The sequence below is a fragment of the Lissotriton helveticus genome, chromosome 8 (genome assembly GCF_964261635.1).
Source record: "Lissotriton helveticus chromosome 8, aLisHel1.1, whole genome shotgun sequence".
Classification (NCBI taxonomy): Eukaryota; Metazoa; Chordata; class Amphibia; order Caudata; family Salamandridae; genus Lissotriton; species Lissotriton helveticus.
Genome location: NC_136069.1, coordinates 1,524,294,821 through 1,524,320,511, shown reverse-complemented (window position 1 = coordinate 1,524,320,511; position 25,691 = coordinate 1,524,294,821). Strand labels below are relative to the sequence as shown.

General features: G+C 49.6%; 1 protein-coding gene across 1 annotated transcript in view; it reads right to left on the bottom strand.

The window, feature by feature from the left end:
- RSF1 (remodeling and spacing factor 1) overlaps positions 1-25,691 on the bottom strand; it is a 713,574-nt gene that overhangs the window by 317,562 nt on the left and 370,321 nt on the right. The window contains exon 10 of the mRNA XM_078658500.1: positions 10,542-10,596. Coding sequence (XP_078514626.1) covers positions 10,542-10,596 — 55 coding nt within the window. The remainder of the gene's footprint in view (positions 1-10,541; positions 10,597-25,691) is intronic.

Genomic DNA, 25,691 nt, shown 5'->3' with positions numbered 1-25,691 from the left:
TATGTATAACTTTTTCATCAATTTTTAGGGCTCGGGCCTACGTCACCACGAAGTGGGGCGGGGCTTCCGAGCTCTTATGTATTAGAAAAAAAAAAGAATTCTGAAAGGGGTCCGGGCTGCCACATTCCAGAAAGCGCGCGGTTTTTGCGTGTGGTATTTTGCCATGTGCATGGTAATTGGTCCAGGCAAGGCTGTGTTTAAGTAAGGCAGCACGCCATAGGACTTAGGAATTTGTCAATGTCCACTTCCTGCATAAAGTGTTCGGACACGCGCAGAAGAATACATAAATCCTCAATTACCAGCTGTCCGAGGTGCCGGTAATTGAAGGCAGATGGTGCTGGGAGCGTGTGCACTGCTGTGTTTTTTTCCCTTCAGCTCGGTGTGCGCGCATGAACAGCCGGCCAGCAATGTAGAGAATCACATGCATCAGATCTGGTTTTTTTAAACAATTGCGATCGCGAAAGTGATCTCTTTCTGTGCTGCTTGTTTAAACAATTGCGATCGCAAAAGTGATGCTTTCTGTGCTGCTTGTTTAAACAATTGCGATCGCGAAAGTGATGCTTTCTGTGCTGCTTGTTTTTCGTATGTAATCTTGTTCTTCTACGAACTCGATGGTAGCGGAGTATCCCATCCTCACCCTCTAGGTCACTTCATTAATTTTCCACGAGTCCGCCGTGTCTGGTGGCGAGTGCAGATTGGTAGTGCAGAGTGCAGAGTGGTAGTGCAGAGTGGTAGTGCAGAGTGTTAGTGCAGAGTGGTAGTGCAGAGTGGTAGTGCAGTTTGGTAGTGCAGAGTGGTAGTGCAGAGCGGTAGTGCAGAGTGGCAGTGCAGAGTGGTAGTGCAGAGTGCAGAGTGGTAGTGCAGAGTGCAGAGTGGTAGTGCAGAGTGCAGAGTGGTAGTGCAGAGTGCAGAGTGGTAGTGCAGAGTGGTAGTGCAGAGTGCAGAGTGGTAGTGCAGAGTGCAGAGTGGTAGTGCAGAGTGGTAGTGCAGAGTGCAGAGTGGTAGTGCAGAGTGCAGAGTGGTAGTGCAGAGTGCAGAGTGGTAGTGCAGAGTGCAGAGTGGTAGTGCAGAGTGAGAGTGCGAGTGGTAGTGCAGATTGAGAGTGCAGATTGGTAGTGCAGTTTGGTAGTGCAGAGTGGTAGTGCAGAGTGCAGAGTGGTAGTGCAGAGTGCAGAGTGGTAGTGCAGAGTGGTAGTGCAGAGTGCAGAGTGGTAGTGCAGAGTGGTAGTGCAGAGTGGTAGTGCAGAGTGCAGAGTGGTAGTGCAGAATGGTAGTGCAGAGTGAGAGTGCGAGTGGTAGTGCAGAGTGCAGAGTGCAGTTTGGTAGTGCAGAGTGCAGATTGGTTGTGCAGAGTGCAGATTGGTTGTGCAGAGTGCAGAGTGGTATTGCAGAGGGCAAAGTGGTAGTGCAGAGTGGTAGTGCAGAGTGGTAGTGCAGAGTGCAGAGTGGTAGTGCAGAGTGGTAGTGCAGAGTGGTAGTGCAGAGTGGTAGTGCAGAGTGGTAGTGCAGAATGGTAGTGCAGAGTGCAGAGTGGTAGTGCAGAGTGGTAGTGCAGAGTGGTAGTGCAGAGTGCAGAGTGGTAGTGCAGAGTGGTAGTGCAGAGTGGTAGTGCAGAGTGGTAGTGCAGAGTGCAGAGTGGTAGTGCAGAGTGGCAGTGCAGAGTGGTAGTGCAGAGGGCAGAGTGGTAGTGCAGAGTGGTAGTGCAGAGTGCAGAGTGGTAGTGCAGAGTGCAGAGTGGTAGTGCAGAGTGCAGAGTGGTAGTGCAGAGTGAGAGTGCAGAGTGAGAGTGCAGAGTGAGAGTGCAGAGTGGTAGTGCAGAGTGGTAGTGCAGAGTGAGAGTGCAGAGTGGTAGTGCAGAGTGGTAGTACAGAGTGGTAGTACAGAGTGCAGAGTGGTAGTGCAGAGTGCAGAGTGGTAGTGCAGAGTGGTAGTGCAGAGGGCAGAGTGGTAGTGCAGAGTGGTAGTGCAGAGTGCAGAGTGGTAGGGCAGAGTGCAGAGTGGTAGTGCAGAGTGCAGAGTGGTAGTGCAGAGTGCAGAGTGAGAGTGCAGAGTGAGAGTGCAGAGTGGTAGTGCAGAGTGGTAGTGCAGAGTGGTAGTGCAGAGTGAGAGTGCAGAGTGGTAGTGCAGAGTGCAGAGTGAGAGTGCAGATTGAGAGTGCGAGTGGTAGTGCAGAGTGGTAGTGCAGAGTGGTAGTGCAGAGTGTTAGTGCAGAGTGGTAGTGCAGAGTGGTAGTGCAGTTTGGTAGTGCAGAGTGGTAGTGCAGAGCGGTAGTGCAGAGTGGCAGTGCAGAGTGGTAGTGCAGAGTGCAGAGTGGTAGTGCAGAGTGCAGAGTGGTAGTGCAGAGTGCAGAGTGGTAGTGCAGAGTGCAGAGTGGTAGTGCAGAGTGGTAGTGCAGAGTGCAGAGTGGTAGTGCAGAGTGCAGAGTGGTAGTGCAGAGTGGTAGTGCAGAGTGCAGAGTGGTAGTGCAGAGTGCAGAGTGGTAGTGCAGAGTGCAGAGTGGTAGTGCAGAGTGCAGAGTGGTAGTGCAGAGTGAGAGTGCGAGTGGTAGTGCAGATTGAGAGTGCAGATTGGTAGTGCAGTTTGGTAGTGCAGAGTGGTAGTGCAGAGTGCAGAGTGGTAGTGCAGAGTGCAGAGTGGTAGTGCAGAGTGGTAGTGCAGAGTGCAGAGTGGTAGTGCAGAGTGGTAGTGCAGAGTGGTAGTGCAGAGTGCAGAGTGGTAGTGCAGAATGGTAGTGCAGAGTGAGAGTGCGAGTGGTAGTGCAGAGTGCAGAGTGCAGTTTGGTAGTGCAGAGTGCAGATTGGTTGTGCAGAGTGCAGATTGGTTGTGCAGAGTGCAGAGTGGTATTGCAGAGGGCAAAGTGGTAGTGCAGAGTGGTAGTGCAGAGTGGTAGTGCAGAGTGCAGAGTGGTAGTGCAGAGTGGTAGTGCAGAGTGGTAGTGCAGAGTGGTAGTGCAGAGTGGTAGTGCAGAATGGTAGTGCAGAGTGCAGAGTGGTAGTGCAGAGTGGTAGTGCAGAGTGGTAGTGCAGAGTGCAGAGTGGTAGTGCAGAGTGGTAGTGCAGAGTGGTAGTGCAGAGTGGTAGTGCAGAGTGCAGAGTGGTAGTGCAGAGTGGCAGTGCAGAGTGGTAGTGCAGAGGGCAGAGTGGTAGTGCAGAGTGGTAGTGCAGAGTGCAGAGTGGTAGTGCAGAGTGCAGAGTGGTAGTGCAGAGTGCAGAGTGGTAGTGCAGAGTGAGAGTGCAGAGTGAGAGTGCAGAGTGAGAGTGCAGAGTGGTAGTGCAGAGTGGTAGTGCAGAGTGAGAGTGCAGAGTGGTAGTGCAGAGTGGTAGTACAGAGTGGTAGTACAGAGTGCAGAGTGGTAGTGCAGAGTGCAGAGTGGTAGTGCAGAGTGGTAGTGCAGAGGGCAGAGTGGTAGTGCAGAGTGGTAGTGCAGAGTGCAGAGTGGTAGGGCAGAGTGCAGAGTGGTAGTGCAGAGTGCAGAGTGGTAGTGCAGAGTGCAGAGTGAGAGTGCAGAGTGAGAGTGCAGAGTGGTAGTGCAGAGTGGTAGTGCAGAGTGGTAGTGCAGAGTGAGAGTGCAGAGTGGTAGTGCAGAGTGCAGAGTGAGAGTGCAGATTGAGAGTGCGAGTGGTAGTGCAGAGTGGTAGTGCAGAGTGGTAGTACAGAGTGGTAGTACAGAGTGGTAGTACAGAGTGCAGAGTGGTAGTGCAGAGTGCAGAGTGGTAGTGCAGAGGGCAGAGTGGTAGTGCAGAGTGGTAGTGCAGAGTGCAGAGTGGTAGTGCAGAGTGCAGAGTGGTGGTGCAGAGTGCAGAGTGGTAGTGCAGAGTGGTAGTGCAGAGTGGTAGTGCAGAGTGGTAGTGCAGAGTGGTAGTGCAGAGTACAGAGTGGTAGTGCAGAGTGCAGAGTGGTAGTGCAGAGTGCAGAGTGGTAGTGCAGAGTGGTAGTGCAGAGTGCAGAGTGGTAGTGCAGAGTGGTAGTGCAGAGTGGAAGTGCAGAGTGCAGAGTGGTAGTGCAGAGTGGTAGTGCAGAGTGGTAGTGCAGAGTGGTAGTGCAGAGTGCAGAGTGGTAGTGCAGAGTGCAGAGTGGTAGTGCAAAGTGCAGAGTGGTAGTGCAGAGTGAGAGTGCAGAGTGGTAGTGCAGAGTGCAGAGTGAGAGTGCAGATTGAGAGTGCGAGTGGTAGTGCAGAGTGGTAGTGCAGAGTGGTAGTGCAGAGTGGTAGTGCAGAGTGGTAGTGCAGAGTGGTAGTACAGAGTGCAGAGTGGTAGTGCAGAGTGCAGAGTGGTAGTGCAGAGGGCAGAGTGGTAGTGCAGAGTGGTAGTGCAGAGTGCAGAGTGGTAGTGCAGAGTGCAGAGTGGTAGTGCGTAGTGCAGAGTGGTAGTGCAGAGTGGTAGTGCAGAGTGGTAGTGCAGAGTGGTAGTGCAGAGTGGTAGTGCAGAGTGAGAGTGCAGAGTGGTAGTGCAGAGTGCAGAGTGAGAGTGCAGATTGAGAGTGCGAGTGGTAGTGCAGAGTGGTAGTGCAGAGTGGTAGTGCAGAGTGGTAGTGCAGAGTGGTAGTACAGAGTGGTAGTACAGAGTGCAGAGTGGTAGTACAGAGTGCAGAGTGGTAGTACAGAGTGCAGAGGGGTAGTGCAGAGTGCAGAGTGGTAGTGCAGAGTGGTAGTGCAGAGTGGTAGTGCAGAGTGGTAGTGCAGAGGGCAGAGTGGTAGTGCAGAGTGCAGAGTGGTAGTGCAGAGTGCAGAGTGGTAGTGCAGAGTGCAGAGTGGTGGTGCAGAGTGCAGAGTGGTGGTGCAGAGTGCAGAGTGGTGGTGCAGAGTGGTGGTGCAGAGTGGTAGTGCAGAGTGGTAGTGCAGAGTGGTAGTGCAGAGTGGTAGTGCAGAGTGGTAGTGCAGAGTGGTAGTGCAGAGTACAGAGTGGTAGTGCAGAGTGCAGAGTGGTAGTGCAGAGTGCAGAGTGGTAGTGCAGAGTGGTAGTGCAGAGTGCAGAGTGGTAGTGCAGAGTGGTAGTGCAGAGTGGTACTGCAGAGTGGTAGTGCAGAGTGCAGAGTGGTAGTGCAGAGTGCAGAGTGGTAGTGCAAAGTGCAGAGTGGTAGTGCAGAGTGGTAGTACAGAGTGCAGAGTGGTAGTGCAGAGTGGTAGTACAGAGTGCAGAGTGGTAGTGCAGAGTGGTAGTGCAGAGTGGTAGTGCAGAGTGGTAGTGCAGAGTGCAGAGTGGTAGTGCAGAGTGGTAGTGCAGAGTGGTAGTGCAGAGTGGTAGTGCAGAGTGCAGAGTGGTAGTGCAGAGTGGTAGTGCAGAGTGGTAGTGCAGAGTGCAGAGTGGTAGTGCAGAGTGGTAGTGCAGAGTGCAGAGTGGTAGTGCAGAGTGCAGAGTGGTAGTGCAGAGTGGTAGTGCAGAGTGGTAGTGCAGAGTGGTAGTGCAGAGTGCAGATTGAGAGTGCAGAGTGGTAGTGCAGAGTGCAGAGTGGTAGTGCAGAGTGGTAGTGCAGAGTGCAGATTGGTAGTGCAGAGTGGTAGTGCAGAGTGCAGATTGAGAGTGCAGAGTGGTAGTGCAGAGTGCAGAGTGTTAGTGCAGAGTGGTAGTGCAGAGTGCAGAGTGGTAGTGCAGAGTGGTAGTGCAGAGTGGTAGTGCAGAGTGGTAGTGCAGAGTGCTAGTGCAGAGTGCAGAGTGGTAGTGCAGCGTGCAGAGTGGTAGTGCAGAGTGCAGATTGGTAGTTCAGAGTGCAGATTGGTAGTGCAGAGTGCAGATTGGTAGTGCAGAGTGCAGATTGGTAGTGCAGAGTGCAGATTGGTAGTGCAGAGTGCAGAGTGGTAGTGCAGAGTGCAGAGTGGTAGTGCAGAGCGCAGAGTGGTAGTGCAGAGCGCAGAGTGGTAGTGCAGAGCCAGAGTGGTAGTGCAGAGCGCAGAGTGGTAGTGCAGAGTGGTAGTGCAGAGCGCAGAGTGGTAGTGCAGAGCGCAGAGTGGTAGTGCAGAGCGCAGAGTGCAAAGTGCAGATTGAGAGTGCGAGTGGTAGTGCAGAGTGCAGATTGGTAGTGCAGAGTGGTAGTGCAGAGTGGTAGTGCAGAGTGCAGAGTGGTAGTGCAGAGTGGTAGTGCAGGGTGCAGAGTGGTAGTGCAGAGTGGTAGTGCAGAGTGCAGAGTGGTAGTGCAGAGTGGTAGTGCAGAGTGCAGAGTGGTAGTGCAGAGTGCAGAGTGGTAGTGCAGAGTGCAGATTGGTAGTGCAGAGTGGTAGTGCAGAGTGCAGATTGGTAGTGCAGAGTGCAGATTGAGAGTGCAGAGTGCAGATTGAGAGTGCAGATTGGTAGTGCAGAGTGGTAGTGCAGAGTGCCTAAAACACATTGCCATTTACAATGCCATTATCTCTAACTTAAAACAAACCCGAGCCCTAATGCATTCCTAATGCTTGTTTTCCTATGTTGTGTGCCACCTTGTCCTGTGATGCGTATTTTTGTGTTTGTAAATTTGTGAAATTATATGCTTGATAAATAATTGTATACTACAAGATAATTAAATATATCTTGTGAGAGAAAAAAAGGTTTTGGAATTTATCCCTCCACATCCTCTTTGTTCTACTTTTCCATCCCTGTGATGTACCTAGCCCAGGTTTTGGAGGGTCATTTGGGCAGAACCCCTATATAATTTTTTCAGCTTGTTCTGCTTGAAGGCAGAATACTGACTTACCAGACAATGCAGTGTTTCTGGAAGCCAGATGTCTAGAACTGGCATCGCCCCCTCCCACATTGTCCAATGCCATTGTAGTAGCGTTGTGCCTCGTATAATGAGTCCACAGGCATTCAAGGGGTTGCATCTTGGATAGCATATAGCAGGTTCTGATCCAGAGAACTATCCATCTTAATAGGGTCCTTTTCTGCACTGCTTCCCCATTCTCTATTCCAGAGAATCCTACAATAGTCTTTTGTGTGGCCAGTGTAAAAGCTCAACACACTTTTGGAGTCGAGCTGATGAAACCTCTCCTCAGAGAGATAAATTGTCCAACATCTAAAAACATGGAAAAACGTTATGACTATGGGCAAGGTCACTCTGTTTCTCAGCACTAACTTGTCCACAGACAGAGTGTCTGTAATTCACTCATGTGGTGTGCAGAGGAGATGGCAATAAGGAAGACTAGCCTGAGCATAAGCAGTCTAAGTGATCATCTAAGTGATCATCTCTGCCTCATGTTCAAAAGGCGTGCACATAAGAAATGTTGGCATGAAGTTTAAATCCCTACTGAGGCATGACCAATGATTTGTGAGTCAGACCTTAGATATCATAACAAGTGATTTAAAGAAAGATGGTAGATAAAGTAAACAAAAAAAGTCTGAAAGGCCTAATAGATCAGCTGTTCCCACTGGGCCAACGATTAAAAAAAAATAAACATATCTGAAGGTTTGGTCTGCAGAGGGTTGGTATGAGTAGCATGACAATAGGCAACAAACGGTGTCCAGTGTAGATGGACTTTGTTGAAAGGATGAAGGAGAATGAGATGCAAGGAAAACAGTGAATACCACACCCAGCAGATCGAACGCATTCAGCTTTCACCCTTCAACCTCCATGCATGGAGATGTAGGTTGTGGATACTTGGATTGCAGGAATCCTCCTCTGTTGCTAAGACAAGAAGTCCTCCCCAAGTGGCAGCAGGATCAGAGGGTAAATGCTCAGGCTGAGATGCTCTGGCCTAGATAGGTGCTAATAATATGACGTGTTCCTCAGAACTTGAGGCAGATGTGGGAACGCATACAGGAGAACTACAGTCAGAATCAATCTCCTAGTGACTTTTCTTTAGGAAATTCCAATGTGCGGTACAACTGACAATGCTTGTTCTGACTTTGGCAAACATATCTAGGCAGGGCATACCCCACTGGTCGAAGGAGTCCCTTGCCACCTTCAGGTAGAGATGGCACGTCTGACCTGCCAGCTGATGTCTGCCCAACTTGTCTGCTCTGAATTCAGAGACCCTGCCAGATGCTTGGCCACCAGATAGATGCTCTGCTAGTCTAACCACTTCCGTAGACTTACGGCCTCGTAGCACAGAACCCCACTCCACTCTATTTGTTGTCATTCCACATGGCGGACATGTAGCCTGTGAGGACCTGCAGCAGCAGGCCTCCCCTTGATGGATGGCAGGAAGGCTTTCAGGGCCACATGGATTGCCAGAAGCTCCAAACGGTTATTGTGGAACTAACTTCCACTGGAGGCACATACTGCTAGTCAAGAGGCACCTTTGATGGTCTAGAGCATAATTAATCTGAGACAGGGTGAGCATCTTGAACTTGTCTTTCTACAGAAAATTCAATGGACAGAAGTCCAGTACAGGCATATGAAATGTGCATAGCGCCCCTCTGACGCCGGCACATGTACAATGACACCTGTCACCAGCATAAGGTTTACTTTTTGCACCAAGAATGCAGAATGGTGCTGGCAGTATCTCTAAGGTTTAGGGAAAAAGGGAGAGAGGAGGTGGAAATAAAAGGCAGGGCTTAGCTCATCTTATTGGTCTGTAACACCCTTTTTTGGGTTGGTGGCCCAGGTGGAGAGTCCAGTTCAGTTTCTGGGGGGGAAGTATCTAGCCCACTGATATATTTTAAGTCCAGGTCCAGCACCAGTAGAGAGAAGGGGGAGCAGGTTGTCCAACTTATGATAATAAGTGTCATGGGGAACATTTTGTATAATCTGAACCGTGTAAAGAGTCAGATCCAAACAAAACCTCGGCCCTCTGATACCATGGGCACAGAGGCAGAGACCAAGGATTGGAGTCTGGCTGCAAACTGACTGGTTGCGCGATTGGGATCTCACATTACGACATGGGCCTGGAGTAATCCAAATGTTGGGATCAGGGACTGGGCCCGCAGAGTCAGCACAGGCACTGGCATGCAAGGGACATGCACTGGAAGGGTCATGCACTGGCATGGCAGGGAATGGTGTGGCACCTGGGGCCAAGTGGAAGCATGGACCAGCGCCAGAATGGTCAAGGTTTACACAAGGTCATTTGGAACCAAGGGAAGGCCCACCAGATGCAGTCCAACTGAAGCTCCTCGTGGATCAGAAGGTGTCGAAGATGCACTAAAAGAAGCCAGAGACACCTGAAAGAGCTGCAAAATGGCCTCTTTGAAGCAACATTTTGCTATGGGGTCGCCAACCCAGGAAATTTGGAGTGCGCCTGGATTGACTGTAGGACTAGACTGTAGTACGAAGATGCTTGTATGAACTTCTAAATAATTCTCTCTCGCCTGGTTTTGAGCGGGGGGATAGGGTTGAGTCTCACCTGGCCATCTTGCACTTATGTTGCATCTTCAACTTACCAAAGGACTTCCAGAGAGAACGGGACTTCATACTGGACTGACTCCTTGAACAGGATAGTAAATGGCACCTGGATCAGTTTTTTAAAAAGTTTTTTTACTGAGATCTTCACTTATGATCTGCAGCTCGCGGATTTCCTTCTGGTTCAGAGAGGAACGCTTAAAGCCAATTTCATGTTGTAACAGGGTAACAAGCATCAAAGACACATTCTGTGCAGGTCTATGACTGTCATCTGCTTCCTCCAGTTACGACAGACCTTGAATCCAGCCCTTTTCAGGGGAGAGTTGTCACTAGCACATTTACTGAAAATGTTTTGAAGTTGTCGGCAAACCAACACGTGGAACTGAAGCTCCAGATCCATTCTGAAGGGGATAGAAAGAAAAGAACTGACGTCAACGTACAGGGGTGGAAATTATATGCAACTCTGCTTCATCTCTTTCTGGGTGGTAAAGAGTCATCGCGGAGGAACCTTGCTGAAAAAAATCTCTGGCTCCAGTCTGGCCCCCTGGGCTATTCTAAAGGTGAGGAGTCTGCGATTGGAAGGGCCTTTTACCATAAGATACTGAGATGTTATAGCAGTCTTGCAGCTAGATGACTGTTAAAGGCAAACATAACATACACACTTGTGTTCTCTATTGTTAGCTATGAAACAGTTTAAAAGGTGTTGGTATTTGAAAAAATATCCCTTTATGGGCTTATGGTACAAATTATGCAATGTTTTCCTAAACAGAGGTATAGTAGGCTGAATGATACCTCAATTAGGTTCTTTGACATGATTATGATAGTTGGAATCCTGATCCCAATGATTTATAGGCGTTACAGGATGTTTAGCTTTTCAGCTGTGTTTCCAGTGGTGAGCTTACAGTATATTAAATATTTAACATAGCTTTGGACACCTCGGAAAACAGTGTGAGATCACTATCATTACTAAGGAGGATTTTAACTTCAATCACTTACAATTCAAACAATTCAAGAGCACCAAGGCCCACAGCGGAGAATCTTGAGATACATTCTCAGATACTAATACGTGGCTCTTTGTGTGCTTCTTAACTGCTAATGGTAAAATGGTGGGCAGAGAACAAACCAGGAGACAAATGGGCAGATGAAAATGCAATGAAGTTTGAACAGACGCATGGGACAATGAAAACTATTAATTTCAGAAGTAATTTTGGTTTCTGGGAAAAATAAACGTCCGATCAGGAACGAGTATACAATATCACTCATTCATGCATTATGAAATGGGGGTTTTGTTATCTTACTTGTGTGGGAATGATATTCTCCAGACTGATCCCAACATACACGAGGCGCTCTTTCCTGGAAGAAAAAAAAAAAGCAATTTAGAAAATAATTTAACATTTTTAAATATGCCAATCATGTAAACTAGGTATATCAATACAGGTTAAACATTAAGATACTGGATGTTACTATAAAGGAAGAACCAGAAACAGCCTAATCACCTAGAAGTATATTAACAACGTTTTTCCTTTAAAGAATAATAAAACATCTTCACCACATTACTCGGTCAAAAATCCTTACTTTCTGTAAACATGATGTTGGCAGGTACTAAGATTACATTTCAAACCCAAAGCTTTCTGGGTAGTTTAAAGCAACACTGCAAGAAAACATTTGATAAAATTTGAAGAATGTGATTAGAAAAACAATTAATTAAAGTATTTGTAGATAAACAATATACTTCCCTTCAGTAACATTATTTCTTTTAGGAATATGCATATATCACTAAACATTCCACATGTGAACTTTTACCACAGTTGCAAGACTTTAACCAGAAACATTTTGCAGCAGGAGCACGAAATAGGAGCACGTGGCTGGGTAACATCAACAGCTGGTTCTTGAGACTACCACCGGCGTTGTCATTGAACTCATTTAAGGCCAGCACTGGGGATGTCAGTTCCACTGATAAAAATCTATAGAGTCCAAAAGCATATGTGAGGTAAGTAGGTAAGAAACAAGTTAATTAACTGTATTTATGGTTTTGCAGCTTGAAACTCTTCTAGATTCATATGCTTTGCACAATTCTGCAATCTAGTGGTTGGGTCTGGAAGTATCTATGCTTTCCGAAAAATTTGTTAGCTTGTGGGTGGGAGTCGACATAGGCAGAGCCCCTATATGACGTCGACCGTAATCCCGCAATGCCCACTACGTTAGATTCTTCATTTGTTACCTTCCACAAGCGTCCTGAAATGGGGAGGTGGGGGGTTGCATGCGAGTCTAGAGGTGTTTCAAACTGCAGAACCATAATTACAGGTAAGAAATCATTTTCTTTTTGCAGCTTTTTTTCCCAGCATGATATCTTCAAATGCTTTGCACAGATATGTAGTGTATCACCTGCCTTGCGATGGTGGGTAGAAAATAAAGGGGAGCAAAAATGTATGTACGGTTTGTCACAGTACAACTTTTTTGCACCATTGAAGGTCAATATGGTAATGATTTGTTAAAGTATGTTCTGAAGGTCCATGTGGCTACTTCCTGAATAGAGACATTGACTATATAGGCCATATTTGCCCCTTGTTTTGTGTTAGAGTGTGCTCTTTGTTTAGTGAGCAAAGGTTTGTTTGCTAGTGTTTAACACAGCTGAATACTCTGCACAATCTATCTAGTAATAGAGTTCTTAGATATGACTTTCTAGAGCCTGAACTGAATGTGCCATGAAGAACAATTGTGTTTTTCTAATACTGTCTGCTTGACTGTAGTACATGATCTCCCTTGTGACATTCAATGTATATAGGGCCCTTTCTGGCATACTTGAAGGCTTTTGGAAGAAAGACAGTATAGTAAAAGTCTGTTTTTATGTGAAACAGTGAGATGAACTTTGGGAAGAATTGTGTGTTTGTCTTCATACTTATCCTTGTGTATGGATGTGTTGTTCCTTCACCATAAGCTCTTACATTTCACTCAGTCTTCTTGGTGATGTTAAAGCTACAAAGAATCGTGTTTTTAATGTGAGATACAGAGTGTGGCATTATGCGTTGGTTCAAATGGTGCTTTCATGAACCCAGCTAGCTCTAGGTTAGGATTCCACTACAGGGAAGGTACCTCTCTGACAGGAAAAACTCCTTTTCCCTTTCAAGAACGTTTTGATTGGTGGAATTGAAAATAATGCTTGGTGTGTAGCCCTTTAAGACAAGTCGCAATAACTTGACAAATGTACCCGCACCGAAGCAGATGAAAGTTTACATTCTGTTAGATTCGTTAGGTACAGGAGGAATACCGTGTGCTTGTGGAGTATGTGTTGAATTTTCATGGTTTGGCACCATTTTATGTAAATCTTCCATTTGAAAGTATAGCATTTTCTCGTGACTGCCGACTGTGCTTCTCTGATGATACATAATGTAGCCTTCACTAATTTAGGAGTTCAACTTCGACTATTTCAGGAACCATGTTGTGCGGGATTTGGGTGGAATATTTTCCCTTGATGCATGGTTAGAGTGTGCCGGTGCAGGGAAATTTTGACATACAGTGTTTCAACAATTGGAGTAGGTGTGGGAAGAAAGGCTGCCAAGGCCACCTTTGAGCAATGAGAAAGATTGTCATGTTGGGGATTAAACACATTTCTAGAATAGTTAGACTCAGCAGTACATGGGAAAACTGTATGCAAATATCCTGTACCAACTCATTGCAGGGCATTCCTTAGTGACTGTGGATGAGAGTACCTCCATGCGAAGTACTGGTACTTTGTGTTTTCTGGTGGTGCAAAAGGGTGTACATCTGGTTTTCCCCATAGCTGGAATAGTGTGTCTGTTATATATACTTTTACTGGCCAGTCATGCGTGAACTTATTTGTCTGTTTGTACATTTTCCATTTCTGGGACATGATTTGCTACTAATGAAATGTCGTTTGAAATAGCCCATTTTCAAATGTTTTGGGCTAATTGTGACAGTGGGTATAATAACTTCCAGACCAGCTTGTTGATGTAAAACACTGCTGTTGTGCTGTCCGTTAGTGAAGGAAGCTGGCTCCCTACAGAGTGCACCAAAATAAGGTACACTTACTGGTTTACTGGCGACCCTTACTGGTTTAAAGGGGTCAAAATAATAATCCCAAATGCTCTCTTTTGACGTAGTATGGGTGAGTAGTTTAGGCTTATCAGATGATAGTGCTAAGCATTTATTGCACACAAAGAGACAGTAAGCGAGATACACACTCAATAAAAAATCCAACACCAATTTATAACAAGCATTAGAAATGCAATCGGGCTCGGATTTATTTGAGTTTGAGCTAATGGCATTGTAAATGCCAATGTATTGTTGCTATGTGTTATGGAGTGTGTTCATGTGGTGTGTACTGCTAGGGATCTCCTTGTGAATGTGCCAATATTGCACCACTTGCCTGTGATGTCCTTCTTATGTGTGAGAAGCTTGCACCTCTGCTGCCTGTGGTCTCCTTGTGAGTGTAAGAAGCTTGCACTGCTGCTGCCTGTGATGTCGTTCTTGTGAGTGGGTGAAGATTGCACCTCAGCTGGCTGTGGTCTCCTTGTGAGTGTATGCACTGTCATTGCTAGCCTGTAGATATGCACTATCATCGCTAGCCTGTAGATATGCATTGGCTTCACTAGCCTGTAGGTATGCACCGTCATCGCTAGCCTGTAGATATGCACTGTCATCGCTAGCCTGTAGATATGCGCTGTCATTGCTATCCTGTAGATATGCGCTGTCGTAGCTAGCCTGTAGATATGCATTATCATCGCTAGCTTGTAGGTATGCACTGTCATCGCTAGCCTGTAGATATGCTTTGTCATCGCTAGCCTGTAGATATGCACTGTCATCACTAGCCTGTAGATATGCATTGGCTTCACTAGCCTGTAGATATGCACCGTCATTGCTAGCCTGTAGATATGCACTGTCATCGCTAACCTGTAGATATGCATTGGCTTCACTAGGCTGTAGTTATGCTCTGTCATCGCTAGCCTGTAGATATGCTCTGTCATCGCTAGCCTGTAGATATGCACTGTCATCGCTAGCCTGTAGATATGCACTGTCATCGCTAGCCTGTAGATATGCACTGTCATCGCTAGCCTGTAGATATGCACTGTCGTCGCTAGCCTGTAGATATGCGCTGTCGTTGCTATCCTGTAGATATGCGCTGTCGTTGCTAGCCTGTAGATATGCATTGGCTTCACTAGCCTGTAGATATGCATTGGCTTCACTAGCCTGTAGATATGCACTGTCATCTGCACTCTGCACCGGCACTATGCACCGCCACTCTGCACCGCCACTCTGCACCGCCACTCTGCACCGCCACTCTGCACCGCCACTCTGCACCGCCACTCTGCACCGCCACTCTGCACCACCGCACTGCCACTCTGCACTGCCACTCTGCACTGCCACTCTGCACCACCGCACTGCCACTCTGCACCGCCACTCTGCACCACCGCACTGCCACTCTGCACCGCCACTCTGCACCGCCACTCTGCACCACCGCACTGCCACTCTGCACCGCCACTCTGCACCGCCACTCTGCACCGCCACTCTGCACCGCCACTCTGCACCACTGCACCGCCACTCTGCACCGCCACTCTGCACCGCCACTCTGCACTGCCACTCTGCACCGCCACTCTGCACCGCCACTCTGCACTCTGCACCGCCACTCTGCACCGCCACTCTGCACCGCCACTCTGCACCGCCACTCTGCACCGCCACACCGCCACTCTGCACCGCCACTCTGCACTCTGCACTGCCACTCTGCACTGCCACTCTGCACCGCCACTCTGCACTCTGCACCGCCACTCTGCACCGCCACTCTGCACCGCCACTCTGCACCGCCACTCTGCACCGCCACTCTGCACCGCCACTCTGCACCGCCACTCTGCACCGCCGCACTGCCACTCTGCACCGCCACTCTGCACCACCGCACTGCCACTCTGCACCGCCAGTCTGCACCTCTGCACCGCCAGTCTGCACCTCTGCACCGCCAGTCTGCACCTCTGCACCGCCAGTCTGCACCTCTGCACCGCCACTCTGCACCTCTGCACCGCCACTCTGCACCTCTGCACCGCCACTCTGCACTGCCACTCTGCACCGCCACCCTGCACCGCCACTCTGCACCGCCACTCTGCACCGCCACCCTGCACCGCCACCCTGCACCGCCACTCTGCACCGCCACTCTGCACCGCCACCCTGCACCGCCACTCTGCACCGCCACTCTGCACCGCCACTCTGCACTGCACCGCCACTCTGCACTGCACCGCCACTCTGCACCGCCACTCTGCACCGCCACTCTGCACCGCCACTCTGCACCGCCACTCTGCACCGCCACTCTGCACCGCCACTCTGCACTCTGCACTGCCACTCTGCACCACCGCACCGCCACTCTGCACTGCCACTCTGCACCACCGCACCGCCACTCTGCACCGCCACTCTGCACCGCCACTCTGCACCGCCACTCTGCACCGCCACTCTGCACCGCCACTCTGCACCGCCACTCTGCACCGCCGCACTGCCACTCTGCACCGCCACTCTGCACCACCGCACCGCCACTCTGCACCGCCACTCTGCACCGCCACTCTGCACCGCCGCACTGCCACTCTGCACCGCCACTCTGCACCACCGCACCGCCACTCTGCACCGCCACTCTGCACCGCCACTCTGCACCACTGCACCGCCACTCTGCACCACTGCACCGCCACTCTGCACTGCACCGCCACTCTGCACCGCCACTCTGCACCACCACTCTGCACCGCCACTCTGCACCGCCACTCTGCACTCTGCACTGCCACTCTGCACTGCCACTCTGCACCGCCACTCTGCACTGCCACTATGCACCGCCACTCTGCACCGCCACTCTGCACCGCCACACCGCCACTCTGCACCGCCACTCTGCACTCTGCACCGCCACTCTGCACCGCCACTCTGCACTCTGCACTGCCACTCTGCACCGCCACTCTGCACTCTGCACCGCCACTCTGCACCACTGCACCGCCACTCTGCACTGCCACTCTGCACTGCCACTCTGCACCGCCACTCTGCACCGCCACTCTGCACTCTGCACCGCCACTCTGCACCGCCACTCTGCACCGCCACTCTGCACCGCTACTCTGCACCGCCACTCTGCACCGCCACTCTGCACCGCCACTCTGCACCGCCACCCTGCACCGCCACCCTGCACCGCCACCCTGCACCGCCACTCTGCACCGCCACTCTGCACCACCGCACCGCCACCCTGCACTGCCACTCTGCACCACCGCACCGCCACTCTGCACCGCCACTCTGCACCACCACTCTGCACCACCACTCTGCACCGCCACTCTGCACCGCCACTCTGCACCGCCACTCTGCACTCTGCACCGCCACTCTGCACCGCCACTCTGCACTCTGCACCGCCACTATGCACCACCACTCTGCACTCTGCACTGCCACTCTGCACCGCCACTCTGCACCGCCACTCTGCACCGCCACTCTGCACTCTGCACTGCCACTCTGCACCCCCACTCTGCACCCCCACTCTGCACCGCCACTCTGCACCGCCACTCTGCACCGCCACTCTGCACCGCCACTCTGCACCGCCACTCTGCACTGCCACTCTGCACCACTGCACTGCCACTCTGCACCACTGCACCGCCACTCTGCTCTGCACCGCCACTCTGCACCGCCACTCTGCACCGCCACTCTGCACCGCCACTCTGCACTCTGCACCGCCACTCTGCACCACCTCACTGCCACTCTGCACTGCCACTCTGCACCACCGCACTGTCACTCTGCACCGCCACTCTGCACCACCACTCTGCACCACCACTCTGCACCACCACTCTGCACCACCACTCTGCACCACCACTCTGCACTCTGCACCGCCACTATGCACTAGATGGTATCGGATATTGCTTGTTTCACCTTTGGTCAGAAATCTATAATTTTTTTCCCTTCTGGCTCTTTTTTGTTGTTGTTTTTGTTTTGTTTTCAAACCAGTACTGTGGGAGTTTGAAATGCGCAAACTTTTCCCCATTGCCAGCTTACATGTGACAGTTTCCTGCAAGGTCCTACTATTCTCGTCTCACACATCGAATTCTTTTGTACCTGGTTTCCACTGTTGCATTCAAAACAAAATATTAGAGCGATTATCTTTGCTGTAAAATTGGTTTCTGTAATACTGCATATGATCATAAAGTTGTCCATGGAATCTCCAATTGACAGATGACCAAGTAGTTGAGGCACTTGGTGCCATCAAGTGTGATTTAAAGCGCGGGGCATGCCTTATGATCTATGTGCTCTCTTGAAGGCGTTTATATTGCTATTCAGGCTTGCAATGTAACTTAGAAAATCGATTTTAAAATGTGACTTTGAGAAAATGTAACACTGGTCTACGGCACCCGATTGATTAGTCTTTGCAGCATCTTAGGGTCTTCTATGCACTGCATGTATGTCATACTGAAAACATCACTCCATGCGAATAAATCTGACCTGAATTGTATGTTTACATCCGTTCTCTTCTATGTGCTGGATTGCTTAGTGTGTTCTGCTGTTGAAGGAACACTTGTGCTTTTTTATGCTAATGTAGTGAGGGCGCGCGCAGTCCAGTGTCTGTCAGGAGCGGCTCTGGGAAACGAACATACACGGGAACTTAAATGTTAAAAGCGGCACCATCTGGATTGCATTACACGGCCACTCTGACAGCTCCTAATTAAGATTAATCACTCAGCCGTGCTCGTTCGCGCACACAATATGCCACATCGGCCACGCGTAAATTACTTATAGCCTATCAGGTCAACGCTACAAAAAAACAGAACAGCGAAGACGAATCACTAGGCAGATGCCATAAAAATCTAAGGAATGTGCCTGGAAAGAGCCCTTTCTGAATTCCTTCTTCTTTTGATAGCATAAGATCTCGGGAAGCTCCGCCTCCCCACTTCGTGGAGGCGGAGGCCCGAGCCCTAAAAATAACAAATTTGTATATGAATTTAGACTCCAAGATCATTGTATTTGGGTAAGTACTTTTCGAGATAGTGATTTTTCAAGAAATGGCGGTAATGTTATCCTATGGAGAAAAACAAAATGGTTACTTACCAGAAGGAGTAGTTTTGCAGCTTGAAGAATTTCACACTCATTGGGCAGGGCTGGACTCAGAGCGGGAGTTGTTAGTATTGCCTCTGCCTTTGTTGTTTTTATCCCTGTAACCCCCTCTTTGGTAGCTCCTACTGAAGGTGGATTGGGTAGGAGCTTGTAAGAAGTAGAGGGACTATCTGAAGAGTAGCCTCTGGTGGTGCTTCTATAGGTTGAGCGATGAAAGGAGCAGATTTTGCTGTGTCTGTATCCTTTTTCATTTTTCTAGTGATACATCCACATTGGGCCCAAATAAGTGTTGCTCATCAAAAGGTTGATTGAGAATGGCACTTTGTACTTCAGGTTTGAAACCTGAAATGCGTAGCCAGGCATGCCTATGCATGAGGACACAGGTATTAATAGCACTTGAAGCAGTATCTGCTGCATCTAGGGCACAACGAATAGAGGTATTGGTGATGGTTTTACCCTCTTGTATGAATTCATTGGCCTAATTTTTGTACTTGTCCGGAAGGTGCTGCATTATGGATTCAAACTCATCATAATGTGCCCTGTCATACCTTGCAAGTAGTGCCTGAGTATTGGCAATACGCCATATGTTTGCTGCTTGTGACGCTGTTCGCTTGCGTCCAGAAGTTTAGACTCTATCTGGGGGGAGCCTCACCTGGTGTTTGGGAATTGGCTCTTTTGCGTGTGTTGGAGACCACAAGAGAGCCTAGTGGTGCAGGCCCTTTAATGTAGGCTGGATCTGAGGGGGCAGTCTTATACTTTTTTCAATTCTGGGGTTGATGATTCGAGCCCTGACTGGATCTTTGAAGACCTCTGGCGCGTGCTTAATGACACCTTTTAGCATGGGTAAAATTGAGGTGGACCTTTGTGTGGTGTCAAAGTTATCCATAAGGAACTCTTCCTCTACTGGGTCCATATGTAGGTCAACCCCATGGTATTGGGCAGCTCTATGGACAAGTTGGTTAAACCCTATAGTGTCCTCTGGTGGTGAAGGCCTGGAGGGGTATATGTCATCTTGTGGCATGTTAGGGACGTCTGGGGTGCTATAATCATCCCAACGGTCAGGTGAGCCAGGAGGACTAGGATTATCTATCTGCACCACCCACTGTGTCATCAGAGCAGTTATCCCCGTCATCATTATCTTCTAATGGAGTAGGAGATGGTGTAGGGGAGTGATGTGGTAGGGGAGGAGGAGGTGGTGGAGGAGGAGGAGAAGAAGGTATTCTTAGAGGAGAGGTTGCAATGTCCTTCTTCTTAGGATGAGGAGCAGGTGTAGGTGTTTCCAATGGTCGTTTCTTAGAACTAAGAGTCAATCAACCATTTTTGGGATCTTTTACAAGAGTCTTTTGTGTAGGATCTGGAAGAAATAGCTCCTCTGTGGGAGGTAGATCCTTCGGTGCCGAGGTCTTTGGTTCCGTAGGCTTCTTGGGCACCGAACCGGTAGCCTCTTTTGGCTTTGAAATATGTTGTTTTGCAGTGTCTTTAGCCGGTGGAAAAGGTGTTTTTTTCGGTTCCGAGGCATGGGTGTCTGTTCCTTTCGGTGTCAATTTTTTGCTCGGCTCCGAGTGAGGTTTTGGCGTCGAGGAACCGGTGCCAGTCTTCGACGCAGAGTGCTTAGATGTGGAAGCAGCTGGCGCGGAGAAGGAAGATGGCTTCTTTTTCGGTGCCGGAAGTTGTGTGCCGGCACCGAGAGTTGTGTGCCGGCACCGAGAGTAGGCTGACTCGAGCCCGAGTCGCCTAAAGGCTTGTTAGGCTTCGTTGCCGAGCTTGAAGGCGGGGCATGGGAAGCAGTCTTTCGGTGTGCATCCGGGCCCGAAGGCGAGGGTGTGACCGAAGCCTTTTTGGAGGGTGTCGTGGAAGGGTCGTGGTCGACGTGTAATTGCAAACACAACAGTGATGGACAGAATGTGGATCAATGTCACACATTCACCCCAGTCCAAAGATCTGGGCCCAAATCCATCGTTTTTCCACTCCACACCACCCTGGGTTAGACAATGGCGATATGCAAATCAGCGCTGACCCTGTGTGTTCTTACGATCAGCTGTGCTGGAGTGATGTCCTCGACATCTGAGTCGTTGGCCTCGGAGTTGCTGTCGATGCCATGTTCTCTCTCTTGTTCTGGCACGTCGACGCCCTCTTGGAAGATGTTGTCTGGGATCGAAGATGAGGAGCGAGCCATAGTTCTTCGAGCTCGTCGGTCCCGAATCGTCTTTTTGGAGCGGAAGGAGGCGCAAGCTGAACAGTCTCTGGTCTCGTGTTCCGGTGAGAGGCAAAGGTTACACACCTCATGGAGATCGGTGTGGGGAAACTTCGACCCACATTGAGGAAACTTTTTAATTGGCGTCCTTTCCATTAGCCAGAAGATAAGGCCTAGGTAGGCCCGACGGCCTTGGTCGACGACTGGAATCGAAGACTTCGAAGTTGTTAAAGAGTCGCGTCGATTGGAAACGCGTTCGAGACAATACCGTCAAAAGGGGTGAGGATTGCGCACCGAAGGAGCACAGGGAACACATCCGAGCAAGACGGCGGAAAAAAACAATCTGAGGATGGAGCCGATGCCCATGCACGCTGTAGTCCAAGGGAGGAGTCACCTACCTCGTGACTTCCAAAGACTTTTCAGGACAAAAACAACTGCAAACATCCGGGCCCAACACTAGGTGGCGATCTATGCACAGTGTGTAATCTGCAGCTCATATGCCTCGAACATGCCTTTTCCAGTATCCATATTGCCGAAGAGAGTCTGTATCTTTTTGTTTTTTGCTTTGGTCGTTCATTTACATTTTGTCGTGCCCTTCAGGGGTACACAGAAAACTGTAGTATTTACAGTCAGGCCTTGAAGAAACAATTTGATCAAATACATTTATCAAAGAATTCCACTCTTATACAATATATTGATGATATTCTGATAGCCTCCAAAACTGAACAAGATTGTAGAGATGACACTGTGTCACTCCTCCAGCATTTGCTTCAATTAGTGCATAAAGTTTCTCTTTCCAAGTTGCAGTACTATCAACAGGAGGATACCCATCTCGATCACCTCCTGTCGAGGGGGTGGGGGGGGGGGCGTATACATCCATACAGGATACAATTGATACAGTCTATGCCCCGCCCAAAAACAATCTGAAGTACGTGGATTTATAGGTATAACATCCTTCTGTCGCCAGTGAACCCCCAACTTTTTCTTAATAGTCAAACCTTTGATAGCCTTAACCACAAAGGATGTGTCTGAACCTTTACAGTGGATGGATGAATGCAAGCGCGCCTTTATACAATTGAGATCAGCTCTGTGCAGTGCTCCAGCATTGGGAAATCCGCACTACCACAAAACTTTCACACTGTTTGTGCATGAGAAGGGGTGGTTGCACACTGTCAATTTTGACACAGGAACAGGGTGGGAAGAATAGGCCATGTGGATACTTTTCCACAACCCTGGATCCAGTTGCTAAAGCTTTGCCGAATTGCTTGCATGGAGTGGCCTCAGCTGCAGCAGCAATAAAACAAAGTGAAGGTTTTGTGGGAGGAAATGATCTCACCGTAATGGTGCCCCAGGCAGTGGATACTCTGCTAAATAAGACACAGACACAGCACCTCACCAGTGCACGTCTAACAGGATATGAATTGACTTTATTCAGGTCTAATATTACCCTAAAAAGATGCAATGTCTTCAACCCAACTACGTTACTACCCCTCTCTTCTAATGAAGAAAAGGTTGTTCATGATTGTTTATTCACAACGGAAGAAGAGACAAAGAGATTGGTAGACTTGACAGACACACCCCTATCTGGCCCCCAGGGCGTGCTGTTCGTAAATTGTTCATGCTTCAAGCTATCTGATGGAAAGACCACAGCAGCGTATGCAATTACCACACTTCAAACAGTAGTTGAGATTGAGAAGATACTCCACAACTCCACTCAGGTTGCAGAGTTGATTAGAATCTGTGAATTGAGTAAAGATCTCAGGGTAAACATTTACACAGATTCACTGAATGCATTCGGAGTAGCACATAATTTTGCGAGATTATGGACAGAACAAGTGTTTCTTACATTACATGGGACCTGGATACAACATGGAGACTTAGTTTTAAATCTGCTAGATGCACTTATCATGCCTGATAAATTAGCCATAGTCAAATGTAGTGCTCATAAGTTTACAGATGATATAGGTAGAGGTAATACCTTTGCTGATGAGACGGCAAAAAACACAGCTAGTACTAAAAAGAATGGTATGTACATCTCAGGAACAGCTAGGTGGCTCCCTGAAGCAGGAATGTGTGAAACTATAATGGAAAGTGTAAGGGACATTCAGAGTCATACATCCCCTGAAGAGCTGGAAATGTGGAAGGATACAGGCAGGTTAGATGACAAAAAATTTGGGGGGATAGCACTGAATATCACAGATGGGTCCTACCAAATGCGTATGTCCATGCAGTTGTTTCTATGGCTCATAGGCCAGTTCATATAAGTGCGAAGCATACAAAAGAGTCTGAATCCAGTTCGGTGTAATGCAAATATCACTAGAACAGCTACCGCCTTAGTTAAGAATGATATGATATGCCTTTAGCATAATGCGGGGAAAGGTACACCAACACCCTCAGGACATTTTGCACCCACTGACTTATTATTTGAAGTTCCTCAGATAGACTATATAGATATGGAAAGGTGTAATAACTTGAGACATGTTTTGGTGGTGGTCTATACGCTTAGCAAATGGATTGAAGCCTATCCCCTTAGGGACAATACGGCTCTTAGCACTGCTAAAGTATTGCTTAAAGAATATTTTCCTACATAAGGAATGCCCAGAGTTATTTGGAGAGACAACAGGTCACATTTAATTGGTCAGATAATGAACAAGGTATGTTTTGTATTGCAGCTCAAACATAAGTTTTACATTGCCAATCATTTCCAATCTGCGGGTTTGGTGGAACGCTATCAATCAATCAGGGGTTTGTAAAGCACGTTACTTACCTGTGAGGGTCTCGAGGAGCTAGGGAGGTGTGTTGCATCGAAGAGCCAGGTCTTGAGGTGCCTTCTGAATGCGTTCAGGGAAGGAAAGCGTCTGATGTGAACAGGGAGCTCATTCCAGGTCTTGGCTGCGATGTAGGAGAAGGCTCTCCCGCCTGTTCTGCTTCTGCGGATGCAGGGGACCTCCGCCAGGGTGAGGTCGGCAGAGCGGAGGTTCTTCTTGGGTACGTGGAAAGATACTCTCTCTTTGAGGTATTTGGATCCGCTGTTGTAGAGGGATTTGTAGGCGTGGGTGAGGAGCTTGAAAGTGACCCTCTTCTCGATGGGGAGCCAGTGGAGGGCTCGTAGATGTTGGGTCATGTGTTCGTGACACGGTGTCCCAAGGACGAGTCTGGCTGTGGCTTTCTGGATGGTTTGAAGTTTGTGTAGATGAGTCTTGTTGATTCCGGCGTAGAGGGCATTGCCATAGTCCAGTCTGCTGGTAATGAGAGGTCCTTCTGCAGTCGGAGGGGATCCATTTGAAGGTCTTGCGGAGGATGTGCAGGCAGTTGAAGCTAGTAGAGGCCACGGCGTTGTTCTGGCGGTTCATGGAGAGGGAGGAGTCAAGGATGATGCAGAGGTTTCCCGCGTGGTCTGTAGGGGTGGGTGGGTTCCCGAGGGCGGGGGGCCACCAGGTGTTGTCCTAGGCAGAGGTGCAGGCTCAGAGTATGAGGACCTCGGTCTTCTCCGAGTTGAGCTTCAAGCAGCTGTCTTTCATCCATACTGCCACCTTCTTCATTCCTTCCTGGCAGCAGAGTCTGGTGTCTTTGGGGTTTTCGTGAGTGAGAGGATGAGCTGGGTGTAGTCGGCGTAGGATACAAGCTGAGTCCGTGCTGTCTGGCGATGACGGAGAGGGGGGCCATGTAGATGTTGAAGAGTGTGGGGCTGAGTGATGATTCCTGGGGCACTCTGTAGTTGATCTCAGAGGGCTTGGAGAGAAAGGGAGGGAGTCTGATCCGCAATGGTTCTCCCGGTGAGGAAGGATTGGATCCAGTCGAGGGCGATTCCTTGTATCCCCGCGTCATGCCGGATAGATCTAGAAGGATTGGGGCTGTGGTGTGTCTCTGGTCGAGTAGAAGGCGGATATTGTCAGTGGCGGCGACGGAGGGTGGTCTGGTTGCTGTGGAATCCAGACTGGGACGTGTCTAGGATGAAGTTCCCTTCGATGAAGGCGGTCAGCGGGGCGTTTACGAGTCTCTCAGTGACTTTCACCACAAAGGGGAGGAGAGAGATGGGCCGGTAGTTTTTCCAGGTCTGTAGGGTCGCTGTTGGTTTCTTAAGTAGGGGTTTTACCTCGGCACACTTCCAGTCGTCAGGGCAGCTTCCAGCTCTGAAGGAGGCTTGATGGTCCGCCCTAGTTCCCGTACGATGGAGGTGGAGGCTCTGTGGAAGACGTGCGGTGGGCAGGGGTCTGTTGGGGCACCTGAGTGGGTTTTCTGCATGGTCGCGGCGATGTGTTCGATGGTGGCGGGGTCCCTGGTCAGATGGTAGGTTTATCGGCAGTGGTAGGTGGGGGCATGATGTCCGGCGCTGGTTCGCTCTATTTGCCTTAGAGGGCCTTGATCTTCAGATCGAAGAAGGAGCTGAGTTTGTCTCAGAGTTCCTGGGAAGGTTCTTCCATGGATCGCTAACGGGCTTAAACTGCTGTATGACGTGGAACAGTTCCATGGCATTGGTTGCGTTGGTCTGGACTTTGTCTCTTATGAAGGTCCGTTTGGTGTCTCTGATGCGCTGGTGGTATTCCTTCAGGGCGCTCCCTGTGGTTGTTCCGTGCTTCTGTGGTTTTCTTATTTCGCAAGGTTTTCTCTAGGCGTCTGCAGGTGCGTCTGGCTTCTTGAAGTTCTGTGGTAAACCAGGCGGCCTTCAGAGGGCGTTGTTTGGCGGGCTGGCGGAGGGAAGCAAGCTTGTCGGCGCAGCAGGAGATCAAGCGGTGAAATCCTATGGCTGCGGCGTTGGTGTCGGTGGTGGCGCCAAGGGGGCTTTGGAGGAGTGTGGTGTTGAGGAGTTCCTGAGTGACCTTGCTCCAGTTCCGTCGTGGCGGGAGCAGGGCGGGCTTGGGTGTGATGGTGGTGTTGAAGGTAAAATGGACGCAGTGGTGGTAGGTCCAGAGGGGCTCGGTGGTGTGTCTGAAGCGGATGTTTGTTCATCCTGCGAAGATGGGGTCGAGTGTGTGTATAGCTCTGTGGGTGGGCGTGTTGACCAGCTGCTTAAGTCCGAGGTTGACTAGGAGAGTGATGGAGTCTGGGTCGATGTCATTGTTAAAGTGGAAGTTCAGGTCTTCAAGTAGCATGCAGACGACGGAGGTGATGGCGTGGGGTGCGACGAGCTCGGTGATGGTGGTTGCGGGCTGGGTGCGGGGTCCTGGATGTCTGTAGATGAGGGTGCCACGTA